The sequence below is a fragment of the Ochotona princeps genome, chromosome 5, assembly GCF_030435755.1.
Source record: "Ochotona princeps isolate mOchPri1 chromosome 5, mOchPri1.hap1, whole genome shotgun sequence".
Taxonomy (NCBI): domain Eukaryota; kingdom Metazoa; phylum Chordata; class Mammalia; order Lagomorpha; family Ochotonidae; genus Ochotona; species Ochotona princeps.
The window spans coordinates 50,011,075-50,025,556 of NC_080836.1; the positions used below are offsets into that span (position 1 = coordinate 50,011,075).

Genomic DNA, 14,482 nt, shown 5'->3' on the forward strand with positions numbered 1-14,482 from the left:
ATTTCATTCATAGGAGTGGAAATTCAGCCTAGTAAAGGTGCTGTGTCTCACTTTGGAGTGTGTGGGCTTGGGTTCTAGGTCCGGTTTCTGACTCTAGCTCCCTACCAGTAGAGACCCTGGGAGGCAGTGGTGAGGGCTCAGGTAACCAGGTTCCTCCTGCCCAGGTGTGAGATCTGCATTGCCTTCCTGCCTGATTCCAGCCCAGCTGAGACCTGGCTGTTGGCGGTTTGGGTTGTGATCCAGTAGATTACAACTGTCTTGGTTTTTTTTTTTTTTTTTCATTCAGACTTTTAAATATATATTGCACTATTGCCACAAATTTACTTTAATATTTATATTTTAAATTTAGAAATTAAGAATCAGAGTTCTACTTCCTTACCTTTTAAAGTACAAGGGAGTATTTCATGATTTCATTCTTTTTTTTTTTTAAGATTTATTTTCATTGGAAAGTTAGATATACAAGAAAAGGAGAGACAGAGAGAAAGATTCTCTGTCTGCTGATTCACTGCCCATGTGGCCACAATGGCCAGAGTTGAGCTGATCGGAAGCTAGGAGCCAGGATCCTCTTCTGGGTCTCACGCAGTTGCCTGGTCCCAATGCCTTGAATTGTCCTCGACTGCTTTGTCAGGCCACAAGCATGGAGCTTGTGGGAAGGGAAATAGGGCTGCCGGGACTAGAACCATATGGGATTCTGGTGCTTGTAAGATGAGAACTTTAGCCACTAGGCTGCTGTGCTGGGCCCAATTTTATTCTTAATGTTTAATAAATTATATGTAAATGAAGGTAGGATGAGAAGAAGACTCTACAGCTTTACTACCATGGAGAGAGAAGTAACAGTTACCAAAATGTTTTAAGTTATAATTTTGAATTGGAAGAGACTGTAGATGTATCTAAGCCAGCTATTTCATTTCAGAAATGAGAGAACAGATTTGAAACTGCCACAGCAGCAGCATTTCTGTTTGCAGAGTGTTATATGAATGAGCATATGCATCATGGTCTGCTTACTTTTACTCATACAGGTTGTTCAGATGTTTGTCCCTGTTGTCCCTAGAGTATCAGAACACCATGTGCTCAGCAGTGCTATTTATACACATGACATTCTGCACCCAGCCACACTTACTCTTTTTTTTTTTTTGGTGTGTGTAGCTATTTTTTTTTTAAAGATTTACTTATTTATTTTTATTACAAAGATATACAGAGAAGAGGAGAGACAGAGAGGAAGATCTTCCGCCAATGGTTCACTCCCTAAGTGAGTGCAACGGCCGGTGCTGTGCCGATCCTGAGCCGGAAACCAGGAACCTCTTCTGGGTCTCCCACGCAGGTGCAGGGTCCCAAGGCTTTGGGCCAACCTCGACTGCCCTCCCAGGCCACAAGCAGGGAGCTGGATGGGAAGTGGAGCTGCCGGGATTAGAACTGGCGCCCATATGGGATTCTGGTGTGTTCAAGGCGAGGACTTTAGCCTCTAGGTCATGCCGCCAGGCCCGGTGTGTGTAGCTCTTATGAAATAAGAGTAGAAAATGGAGTTTGTGTTGTGTATCACCAATAAGAAAATAAGAACACATTGTTTTAATTACAATTTTTTTCTTTTATTTACAACCATCAGTTATTAATACAATTTAAAGGAAAATTATCTCCAGGATTATATATAAGTGGGTCTCATTAGACTTTTTCAGAGGGAATAGGGCTGTTCAGATAAAGGTTACGTTTTTTAAGAACAGGTTATATTCACAGAGGCAATTGCCATAAGCAATGTTCCTTTGTGGTCACTGACCAGATCAGTGACCTCTGTGACTTTAAGGCACAAAACATTGAAGTCATTTGAAACACTTTGCCCTATGAAAATATGGCAATATGAATGTCCCTTATGGAAAATGGAAAGATAGAAAAAGTGGAAAAAGAAAACATTTGGGACTGGTGCATGACATAGTAGGTTAAACTGCATGCATTGGCAGTGTATGGATGCTGGTTTGAGTCCTGGCTGCTCCATTTCCCATCTAACTCCCTGCTAATGTACCTGGGAAAGCAACAGAGGATGGCTAAAGCCTTAGGCCAGTGGCCCCATCTGGGAAATCTGGAAGGTGCTCCGGGTTCCTGGGTTTGGCCAGCCCAGTTTTGGCCGTTGTGGTCAATGGGGAGTGAATAGACACATGAAGGACCTCTCTAGTCTTCTCTCATTGTGTCTGTGTGAGTTTGCCTTCAAATAAGAATAAATAAACCTAAAAAAAAAATCTACTTTCAGATCTACATGTCATCCAGAGATATTTTACTTATTAATTTTTATTTTATGCCTTTTCCCCTTGAATAATTATTGATAACAGCAAAATAAAATGTTACTGGGTAGATGTGATTTGAATATTCTTGTTAGTCAAGATAATTTGAACGTTCAAACTAATTTGCCACAACCTTATAATTAAAATGGAATTATAGAAAGTCAGAGATACTTTTATTATTTCTTTTTTTTTTTTTTTTTAAGATTTTTTTGGGCCTAGTGCAATGGCTCAGTAGCTGAATCTTCACCTTGTACATGCGGGGATCCCATATGGGCACTGGTTCCTGTCCCAGCTGCCCACTTCCCATCCAGCTCCCTGCTTGTGACCTGGGAAAGCAGTCGAGGACAGTCCAAAGCCTTGGAACCCTGCACCTGCATGGGAGACCTTTAAGAGGCTCCTGGCTCCTGGCTTTGGTTCTGCTCAGCACCGGCCGTTGCGGTCACTTGCGGAGTGGACCAGTGCATGGAAGATCTTTCACTTTGTGTCACCTTATGTTTGTATATCTGAGTTTCCAATACAAATAAATAAATCTTAAAAAGAAAAAAACCTCTTACATCTCTTTTTCAGTACAGGAATTTATTCTCCAACAATTCTGGCATTTTTAAATGTTTTCCTGAGAACTCCAGTGATATGGTGCTTACCTAGTTTAAGAGCCAAGTTTCTTCCTCACGTGATAGCTTCAATTATTAGATTTTTCAGTAGTGTATTAGAAATGTTAGCATTCACACATTTCCGAAGTTGCTCTCTGCAAAGATTTTGTTTGTACTTCCATGTGACGTCAGTTTCATATTAGCCCTTGTTTTTAAAAGGATTTTATTTTACTTTTTATTTTTTTTTAAAGATTTATTCATTTTTATTACAGCCAGATATACACAGAGGAGGAGAGACAGAGAGGAAGATCTTCCGTCCGATGATTCACTCCCCAAGTGAGCCGCAACAGCCGGTGCTGCGCCGATCCGATGCCGGGAACCTGGAACCTCTTCCGGGTCTCCCACGCGGGTGCAGGGTCCCAAAGCATTGGGCCGTCCTCAACTGCTTTCCCAGGCTACAAGCAGGGAGCTGGATGGGAAGTGGAGCTGCCAGGATTAGAACTGGCGCCCATATGGGATCCCGGGGCTTTCTTTTTTTTTTTTTTTTTTTTTATTGTATTGTTGTTGACAATCTTTACATAGTTAATTACAGTTAAAGGAAAAAGAAGAAAAGAAAAGAAAAAAAGAAAAAAAGAAAAAAAAAAAGAATAAAAGGTCCAGGGGGATAGGAAAGTGGGTAATGCCATTATGTCCATATTGTTTCCATCATGCATCTGAGGTAAAGAGGGACATTGAGGGAGAAGCCCCACCCGGTTTCCCGCCCACCCCAAGTCCCGGATGTGGGGCATGCTCTGAGATATGTGCCCAAGTGGTGTTAATAGTTCTCCAGTTATGAATCGCTGCCAGTTTCGCTCGATGAGGTCGTCCACTGATTGACATGGTCCATCATAAAGTCTCCGTTTGCCCCATAATTTGCTGCCAACATATAACTGAGATGAATGACTGTCCCGTTCTGTCTTCTGTCTTTTCTTGGTTAGAGTTCTGAGTCCAGCAGTTCGACTGGGGAGATCTCCAAAGATACTTTGAGGTATTCCCAGATTAGTTTTTTGTATGTTCTAGCAAGCACAGGGCCCGGCACAGTCCATCACCCCGATCAGCTGGTGGTTGCAATTGCTGTGTTGGTTCTGTTTTCAGTCCCGAGTTGCACTGGAACCAATGGGTGTTGCAGTCCAGTCTGGTTTGGCCCTTACATCAACCAGTGGGAGCTGCAGCCTAGTCGGGGCGACCCACAATAACCCCCAACAAGCCCGCCCCCTACCCTGGTTTGCCAGTATGTGTAGCAGAAGACCAGTCTGTCCCCCATCCCATTTGGCTCTGGTACTTGTCAATGGGTATTAAAGCTTAGTTCTATCTAATCAACTCAACCATCCAGCCCTCACAGATGTTGTTGAGTGCCTCTCTATCTAGCCATCCCAGCCCCCGTCCTAGTTTTCATGCCCTCCCACGGGAATAGTGATCCAGGAAGGGGGAACCCACTTTTCCCTCCCAGGTCTCTCTGTCCCGGTTTATGCACTCTTTAGGTGGTCCTGTGATTTGACTCGACAGAATTAGTCCCCAGTGCCAGCTTCTGCCAGCTGATGCTGCGGCCCTGATCTAGTCCACATGCAGCGCACAGGTGTTATAGCCTTGCTTAGTCAGGTCTGTCTCTATCCCAGCCAACACTCTCCAGTGGGAGTAGCTGACCGGCGAGGGGACCAGCCCCTTAATCCCCCCGCCAGCTCTGCCCCTTCCTTCCTGGATCTCACGTGTGCTGGATGGGTGCTGCATTCATATCCAGTACAGGTAACCACGCCCTGGCATTCCATAATGTGTACTGGTTTTATCGCAACCAAACCCGGCCCATCCCACACTCTGGTCTGGCGATCGGATTTGCCAGTGGTTGACATGAACTGATTGAGCCTGGTCTGCTCCTGACCCATGCTGAATGTATGCCAGTGGGAAACTTTCCATGGCCTATTCTGGGCTGTTTCCTATCATGCTTCTTGCGCTTACCTGCAGGGACTGTGTCCTGCTAGAGGAGTTGCCCAGGCTCCTCCATCAGAACCCCTCCCACTTGCACCCCTTGCACTTGCCAGGGGGTTCTTGAGCCAACCCTACTCAGTTCACCTGTCCTAGCAGGAACAGTGGTTTTTCCTGGCTGGCTTTCACCCCATTCTGGTTCTTGTTGCTGGATGTTTCAGCCCAACCATGGCTCGTCCATACCCACATACAGCTCACACATGGCTCAGAAGAGGAGTGAGACCCAGCCTAGTCAGTCCCACATCTACCCTGGTTCTCCATAACACCAGATGGTATTGGGATCTGAACCGATCCCGGGGCTTTCAATGCGAGGACTTTAGCCGCTAGGCCACGCCGGCGGGCCCAAAAGGATTTTATTAATCAGGGGAGAGTCTTATGGGCTGCTCCCTGGTGGAAGTCAGCCTGGGACCATTTCCACATGGCAGGGTGACCATGTCAGGGATATGTCCCAATCTTTTTTTTTTTTTTTTTAATATTTATTTTATTTTTATTACAAAGTTAGATATACTGAGAGGAGGAGAGATAGAGAGGAAGAGGAAGTGGAGCTGCCGGGATTAGAACCAGCAGCCATATGGGATCAAGGCGAGGACCTTAGCCACTAGGCCACACTGCTGAGCCCTCAATCTTTTTTTTTTTAAAGATGTATTTATTCTTATTGCAAAGTCAGATATACAGAGAGGAGGAGAGACGAAGAGGAAGATCTTCTGACCAATAATTCACTCCCCTAGTGACCGCAACGGTCGGTACTGCGCTAATCCGAAGTCAGGAGCCAGGAACTTCCTCCAGGCCTCTCGTATGGGTGCAGGGTCCCGAGTCTTTGGGCCGTCCTCGACAGCTTTCCCAGGCTATAAGCAGGGAGCTGGACGGGAAGTGAAACTGCCGGGATTAGAACCAGTGTCCGTATTGGATCCTGGCACATTCAAGGTGAGGACTTTAGCCACTAGGCCAATGTGCCGCACCTGAAATGGCCCCATCTTACGCTTTCACCGCTCTGTATTTTCTGTTGTACATAGCTCCTCTTTTTCATATTTCTAGTATGTCCCTTCCCTTAAAATTTATGTCCTGATTAAGTGCACAGTGATGAGCTGTCTTGAGCAATCACCATGCAGTCGTTAAACCCACTCTTGCGTTACTATTTATCTTAAACCTTCGTTGTCAGGAGTGGGCCTGATCAATTGAAATGTCCACTTCCCTCTGCTCTTTTAAAGAAGTTTCATGTATGTATTGTCAAGTTGGCATTGAGGGAAATTATGTAACTTTATTCTCTCCACGGCTAGTGTATTGGAGTACGCATCTTCCCCCACCATTTCAGATGGAGATAATCTCCCTTTCTAGCTCTGTTTGATACCCTCTAAGGTGTTAAGCACAACCCAATGGTTCTTGTTCCCAGATTTTTGTGTTTGTGCTTTTTCTTTTGCTGTCTTCTTGTAATGGCTTCACCTCCTTTACTTGACTAATTCTATTTGTCTTAAGACCATAATGCCAGGAAATTTAGAGAGCTTTATATTGCCAGTGATTGTCCCTTGATCAAGGATAGCATTTTTATAGGAGATTTAGATTTAAAATTACAAAGGAATCATAACCTGGAGCATATTGTGTGTGTGTGTGTGTGTTTTAGGTCTGGGAGAACAGTTTCATAAATGGCTATTAGCTGACATCTCAAACATATGAAACCCTTGGGCTGTGTAGTATCATTTTGCATTCTTGTGCTTATATTCTCAACTTTAAGACTTTAATTTTCATTTTGGTTTGTTTCTTCATGGGCATGATGAGGGTGGCAGAGCAGGGACAGACTAATTTACCTGTCATTCCTGCTGTCAGGGTGATGGCCAGAAAGGACCAGCAAAGGGGGAGAGTTGAAAGAAGGCATACTGTAGTGCTCAGTGACTGCTCAGTGACTGAGCTGAGTGGGGGCTGCTACACCCAGGTCATATCCTTGAGGATTGCTATTGGGCTTGACAGAAACCTGTTAAGGCTACAATTTAGTGCTCAAGGAAACTACATCAGTAAATAAAGCCACAGCATCAAACCAAAACTGCTTTTCTGCATTTAAGATTTATGGGCTTTACATGAGAAAGTATCTGGTAATTTATACAACAATTGCTAGTGATACTATTGTTAGTGGCACATGGATTGTATGCCAAAATGCAGCCATGCATATCTTTATACCTGATAGCTCATGTGTTTGGAAAATTGGGAAAAAGATGGCAGTATAGCATAGAATTTCATCTGTAATGTATACTGGTTTAGGAGGGCTGAGAGAATTGGGTAAAACCACAACCTTTAATTTGGAAGGAAAAAACCCTCAGCTCTGCAGTGGAGAATGTGAGGAGGGAGTGCCTGCATCCAGGGCTCGTCCCCAAGATGTGCACCCACAAAGTGGCAGGCTGCTTCCTCTCTACCCCTTCCTTTTTTGTTGTCTCAGCTGGCTAGCTTGTTCATTCCCCTGTTGTGCCAAGTTAATATTCTCAAAGATGGCCTTACACTACCCCAGGTTGTTTACCTGGGCATTCAAATGATTTCCCCAAGTATCGATGACTGGTTATTTCTCAGGAAATAAACCTAATAATCCTTAGTAAATTTTTGTATGAGGTTTTCTCAGGAACAAACACATAAACAGAAAATGTGAGTGTTTTCTTCTTGGATTTTTTTCTTTGAACATTTTAATTTGTTATTTTTTTTAAAGATATATTTATTTTTATTGGAAAGTCAAATTTACAGAGAGAAAGAGAGACAGAGAAAGACTTCCGTTCACTGGTTTACTCCTAATGTGGATGCAACAACCAGAGCTGACCCCATCCGAAGCCAGGAGCCGAGAGCTTGTTCTGGATCTTCCACGTGGGTGTAGGGTCCCAAGGCTTTGGGCCGTCAATTGCTTTCCCAGGCCACAAGCAGGGAGCTGGAAGGGAAGTGGAGCAGCCAGGATATGAACTGGAACACATATGGGATCCTGGCACATGCAAGGCAAAGACTTTAGCCACTGGGCTAATACGCAGGCCCTCATCTTGTGCTTGTAATGAATAATGTTGAAACACTCCAGAAGGCAAGATAAACATTTCTTTTTCTTAATAAGCCTTATTTATTTTTATTGGAAAGGCAGATTTACAGAGAGAAGGAGCCATATATAGAGAAAAATCTTCCAACTACTGTTTCACTCTTCAAATGGCCACAATGGACAGAGCTGAGCCAATCTAAGTCCAGGACCCAAGAGCTTCTTCCGGGTCTCCCACACAGGTGCAAGGTCCCAAGGCTTTTGCCATCCGCCACTGCTTTTCCAACCCATAAACAGGGAGCTGGATGGAAAGTGGGGCAGCAGGAACACAATCCAGTATCCATATAGGATGCTAGTGCTTGGAAGTGGGTTAGTTGAGTCATTGCTCTGGCCCCCTAAAACTTTATATACATAAGATATATATATATATAAAAGCACAAAGGAACTAATGAGGGTAGTCAGAGTTTATCATAGGAAAGAAAGAAAAAGGAAGAAAACTGAAAATAGTAAAAAAGTAAAGGCTTTAAGAAGTTCAAGAAAAACTAACAAAAAATCAATCACAACATAGCAGAAGTTGACGTTTACAATGCAAAAAAATAATGACAACAGGGCCTGGTAGACTTGGGACCCTTTTCTTCTTGCAGGAGACCTACAAGAAGCCCCTGGTTCCTGGCTTTGGATCAGCTCAGCTCCGGCCATTAGCAGCCAGCTGGGGAGTGAACCAGCGAATGGAAGATCTTTCTCTCTGTTTCTCTTTCTCTCTGTAAATCTGACTTTCCAATAAAAATGAACAAATCTTTTCTTTTTAAATGATTTATTGTTTTTAAAAATAATGATTACATGGTTGATCAGGGTGGGAAGGATCAAGGTTTAGGGAAAATTGGGTGAATTCATTGCTTCCAAATTTGCTATTTCTTCTTGTTACTGGAGTAAGGGGAGAAACAAAGAGGAATACCACACATGATTTTCCACATATCCCAGTACCCAGGGATGAGGAACTGCCACCTCATATCAACCTAGAGTCTTGATGTGTACATATTCCAAGGGATCTGTCCAAGTGGTTTGGACAGTTCTGAAATGCTGTCGATTTCACCGATCTAAGGATGATGTCACCCTCCCAGTGTCCATGGGCTTCAGTCACTGAAATTTTTTGCTGTCATTGTTTGTTTGGGGTTGTTGTCCAGTTAGTTCTGTTTTTCTGCTATAGCATCAAATGTGCTGCGTTATTCTCCTTTTACAACAAGGCCAGTGTCCACTGCTCCACCTTTTTCATTAAGTATAGCATGTTCTTGTTGGAGAGTCCAAGAAGCTGGGACAGGTGTCCCAAGCATCGTCAGATCCTCCACCCCTGGGGCTCTGGATCCGACACCCACCTATTATGCATGCCCTGGGACCCAGACCAAGAGACCCAAGCCCTGCCATATTCCCCACCTGGGCTTCACAGAACCAACATCCACCTAAAAGGTGGGTGCCAGGATCTGGGCCAAGTGACACACACCCCACCCATTCCCCTACCCCCAGGGCTCAGGAACCCATCCCCCACCACACATGTGGGCCCCATGACTTGAGCCAATCTACCCCACCCATTTCAGATCACCTGTCCCTGGGATTCACGTACCTGGTCCTCACTTGGCCAAGGCTGCCATGACTTGCCTCACCTGAGCTTTTGCAGTCTTATTGCTCCATCTGGCCCAGTCTAGTCTGCCTCCTGTTCCCCCTCCTGTTGGTGTGTGCTGCAGCCTATTCCAGCCCAGCCTGATTGTCGTCCCGGTCCTACTGTGAACTGGCTGATATTACGACCCAAGTTGGCTCTTCCTGCCCCCTCTTGCTGGTTCTCAGATCTGCCAGTGGATGTTATGTGCTGGCCCAGACTGGTCTGTCCCCAGACCTGACTCATGTGTATACTGGTGGGTACTGTAACCTGGCATGGTGTGGGCTGCTGCTTGAACTCTCCTGCAGGGTCTGCGTCTCAATGAAGGAGTTTTCCAAGCTCCTCCACTGAGTCCTCCCAATGGCAGTTCTCGCGCACACCAGTGGGTTGTTGGCCCAGGCTGACTTTGTCTGTCCTAGCAAGGGCAGTGGCCTTGCTCAGCTGGCCAAACCCATTCTGGTTCCTGTTGTTGGTCTCTCTGTTTGTTCTTGTCCCTGTAAATCTGACTTTCCAGTAAAAATAAGCAAATCTTTAATAAAAAAAAAAAAACAAGTACAAATAAGTTTAAAACTTCTTGTGTTTCATCATGTATTTAAAAACTAGCCGTGTCAAAAAATAGCAAATACATAAAAGTAAAATGTATTAATAGTAGGTAAACATGCATATTTTATATGTTTAGCATACTTTGTAAGCATATTCTATGTGTCTACAAAACAAATTTATGAATATGACTGTATAGAGTGTAATTTTATTTTCTTCTAGGAGGATCAGGATGGAAATCAAGATTTGGGCAAGAGAAAGAGGGTAAAATTGAGCAGTGGCACCAAAGGTATTTATTCTGTTCTTCCATTGAATGTAATGCTCTAAAGATGTAATACTTCCAAAATTGCTAATAGCCAAGAACATCATTGGTAAGTTATATTAAAATCAAAACTGTTAGATTGGAGGTTATATCATATTTTACCTAATGATGGAGAAGTTGTTCTTAGAAGTTGCCAGGATCCCAGAGTAATTAAAACTCTTACTATTGGGATTTTGTTAATTGTTTTTTTTAATAAAACATGTATTTTTGTATTTGAGCTCAAAGAAATGAGCCTTTCCTGTGGTTGTTTTATATAGATTCCATTATGTTTGATGTAATGTCTTATTCGTTCTACTACATTTTATCATCTGGAGTATTTAGAGTGAAAAAAAGAACAATGAAAGAGGGGGTGAGAGAATGAGAATGAATGAGAATGAATAACATGTTAGTTCAAAGGAGAAAGTGCATAATGCTTATAGGGAGGGACTAGATTAGTAACATTATTTATTGAACCTCCTGTATGTGCTGGACATGGGCCGAACACATCACTTGTATTAGTTAATTCTCAAATGAACAATATGAAATAGGTTTTATTTCTGTTACCATGTTATGAGTGAGAAAAGCCAGAGGTCACAGCTAGTGAGAGGAAGATCCTTAACTCAAAATTGTAGCAACTGAGCTTTTACCTACTGTGTTTTCTTGACCTTTACTAACCACTTTGTAGGAGTACTTGCTACTGATTGGCAGCCTGTGCTTTGGATTTCTGTCCTGGATTCTAAGCCTTGAAACATGATCTGTTCTTTGAGTTGATGTGGTCTGGTAAAAGTCTTAAGAGATTAATATTTTGATGAAAACTCATTTTTGCTGCTAATTAAGTTTAGACTATCTTAGAGTATTTAGCACTATTTACAAAGGCAAGCACTTTCAGAAATCTTTCTTTTTTATACCATACCTTCAGATAGGCTAGGCACTGTTAAAAGTCATGGCAAGATTTTAAAGGCAAATAGTCATTTGTAAGTAAGAGATACAGTTTTAACCACATTTCCGTAACATTAGACATGAAGTATATAACACATGCTTTAAAATCTTGGAAGACTGGCGTATGTTAATAATAGCAATAGAGAAATTGCTATTATTAAGCAATTTGAAGAGGAAAAAATTGAAGAGGAAAAAAAAATTGGATTCTGCAAACCTCAGCTATTCTTGTCTTAAAAAAAGCCACAGCTTTTCTGATGTATTCAGATTATTTTATTGAAATAACACAAAGTTAACGTATCTTTCCTTTAAGTTTTTGATGATCAGTAGTAATTATGATGGCTTCTGGCTTTTTGACTAATTCTTAATTGGAGTCTAACATTAATAGCACTTGCTTTTGTTCAGTTTTGTAAGTATGATAACAAGCACCTACCTGTAATGGATAATCTGTGGACAATCTGTGAAGATTTTCTCTCTCGTCTGTGCTAAGTGAATTGTAAGATTGTTAGGTACACCAATGTGTGGTGGATATATTCTAATTTTACTTCATATAATTCTTCTACCTGACTCTGGTTCTATTTTTATTACTTTTTGAATCTACCAATGTTCACTTTTGAATGTATTTTACCTCATTTTTTGCAAGTCTGAATTCTTCCATTTTAAAAAAATGATTCATTCATTCATTCATTCATTCATTCATTTTAAAGGCAGCGTTGATGGGGAGAGAGAGACAGACAGACAGAGGCAGAGAGAGAGATCTTTCAACTGCTAGTTTACTCTCCAAATGGCTGTAGCAGGGCTGGGGCTGGGCCAGGCTGGGGCCAGCATGAAATCAGGAGCGTAGAGTTTCTGGATTTCCTATGTGGGTGCAAGGATCCAAGCACCTCTGCTGCTTTTCCAGGTTTACTTTCCATCAGGGAGCTGGGTTGGAAGTGTAGAATTCTGGTCTCAAACAGGCACCCGTATGTCATTTTGGCATCATAAGTGGTGATGTTATCCACTACACCACAGTGCTGGCCCTAAGCCTGACTTCTATTTTTAAATCATTGCCATGTTCTTGGAATCTTTTATTTTGGAAGGAGGAGATTTGTGTCTCACAAGTATAAATTTTTGAGATTTAAAAAATAATTGTCAATAAAGAGACACTATAGTATGGTTGCATTTATGTATTAAACTGTATTATGTATTGCTAGTACTGCTAGTGCAACTCAAAATGGGATTGGGAGATAGTTTTGCTTCTGTGGTTAACATTTTAATATTTTTATGATGTATAGAAGTTTTAGGTACAGTTGTCATATTTTGTTATTAATGAAAAATGGGGGTAAAGTTGTATCTAGTGAAAACTGATTTAAATCTTAGCAAATCAGTGTTTTTATGTTCCTAAAAGAATTAGGATGCTGTACTGAACTTACTGTTACCTCCTTTAGACCTGTTCTCTGAGATGTAATGTGAGCATATATTCTATAATATCACTGCTTAACTGGGGTTAATTACAAGTATTATACTAGATTATTTGCAAGACATCTTGAACTATGATGTGTTTTGCTGTGTGTGACTCTGTTTTCAAACCTCCGACTTGACTTTAGCTCCTACTTAAGCAATGTGACTGAGTCAGTGTGTTCATGGCTTACATTTGTTTTGTCCTCTTGATGTCCTAAAAATCAAACTTTTTAAAAAAATTATTTATTTTTATTGGAAAGGAAGATTTATAGGGAAAAGGAGAGACAAGGAGAAAGTTTGCTCCCCAAATGGTTTCAATTGCCAGAGCTGACTGACTTGAAGTCAGGAGCCAGGAGCCAGGAGCCAGAAGCCAGGAGCCAGGAGCCAGGAGCCAGGAGCCAGGAATCTCTTCTAGGTCTCCCATGCTGGTATAGGGTCCCTATGCTTTGGGCCATCCTCCACTGCTTTACCAGGCCATAAGCAGGGAGTTGGATGGGAAGTGAAGCAGCTGGGATATGAATGGCAACACATGTGATGCTGACACAGCAGGCAGAGGATTAGCCAGTTGAGCCATTGTGCCAGCCCCTAAATATTTGTGTATACTAGAATAAACAGTGCATTTGGAATTTTCTTAAAGTAAACTTAGCATCTAACTTACAAAGAATAATTTTGAAGAAATTGATAAATTATTTTATTTTTTCTGAAAATCAAAATAAAAAAATCTAGGTAAGTTTGCACTTTGTTATATCCTTAGTAATATTTATTTTTAGCTTAAAATGGTTATTTTAGATTGACTACCATGGATATTGTTCTTGAAGATAATTATCTTGAAGATAATTAGCAGTTTTAGATAAATGATTTATATTTAAGACTAAAGCAATAAATAATCCTAGTAATTTCTTTATATTAAAATGAAAATTAGGGACCCCAAGTGATGGCCTAATGGCTAAATCCTCACCTTGGAAGCCTTGAGATTCGATTTGGGCCAGTTCATGTCCTGGTTGCTCCACTTCCCATCCAGCTCCCTGCTTGTGGCCTGGGAAAGCAGTAGAGGACAGCCCAAAGTCTTGGGACCCCACACCCATGTGGGAGACTCAGAAGAAACTCCTGGTTTCTGACTTCAGATCAATGCAACTGTGGCTGTTGAAGTCACTTGGGGAGTGAACCAGCAGATGGAACTTCTTTCTCTTGTCTCCTTTTCTCTGTAAATCTGCCTTTCCAATAAAAATAAATAAATATTTTGAGGAGAATCAAGAGGGCGGAATAGGGTAAGGACACGTTTATGCGGACGGAAAAACATTTAATCAGGATGAAGCAGAGAGGACATATTTCAGGAAATAGGAAGGGACAGAACAACAGCAGAGGGGTACCTGGAGACTGACAGACACAGGAAAGCAGCGGACACAATGGTGTGGTGTTGCAGAGACTGATACTCCAGCACGGTGATCTAAACTCCAACAGCATCCGGAACTCCACCAGCAACCAGGTGGGAAGGGACTTTCACTGGGATCTCGGGTGGTGAACCCAGACAAAGAACTCTCGGTTCTGCTGGTCTGTTTGATTTGACCAGGAGCAGAGACAGAGCAGCAGATCTCAGATGGGCAGTGCGAGAACAGAGTGGATTTCACAGCCCAGTCAGCTCCTTAGAGCTGAATTGGCACCATTTTGCGAAAGCAGAAAAGGGCAAGGGAAGGGACGGAGCATGCGCTGAGCTGGGAGCGAGTTCATTTCTGTCTCAGTGAA

General features: G+C 42.3%; 1 protein-coding gene across 5 annotated transcripts in view; it reads left to right on the plus strand.

The window, feature by feature from the left end:
- The window catches only part of UBR3 (ubiquitin protein ligase E3 component n-recognin 3), a 182,350-nt gene that overhangs the window by 36,409 nt on the left and 131,459 nt on the right, over nt 1-14,482 (plus strand). For all 5 annotated transcript variants that reach the window (XM_058664610.1, XM_058664614.1, XM_058664611.1 and 2 more), the window contains exon 6: nt 10,285-10,351. In XM_058664610.1, the coding sequence (XP_058520593.1) occupies nt 10,285-10,351 (67 nt within the window). The remainder of the gene's footprint in view (nt 1-10,284; nt 10,352-14,482) is intronic.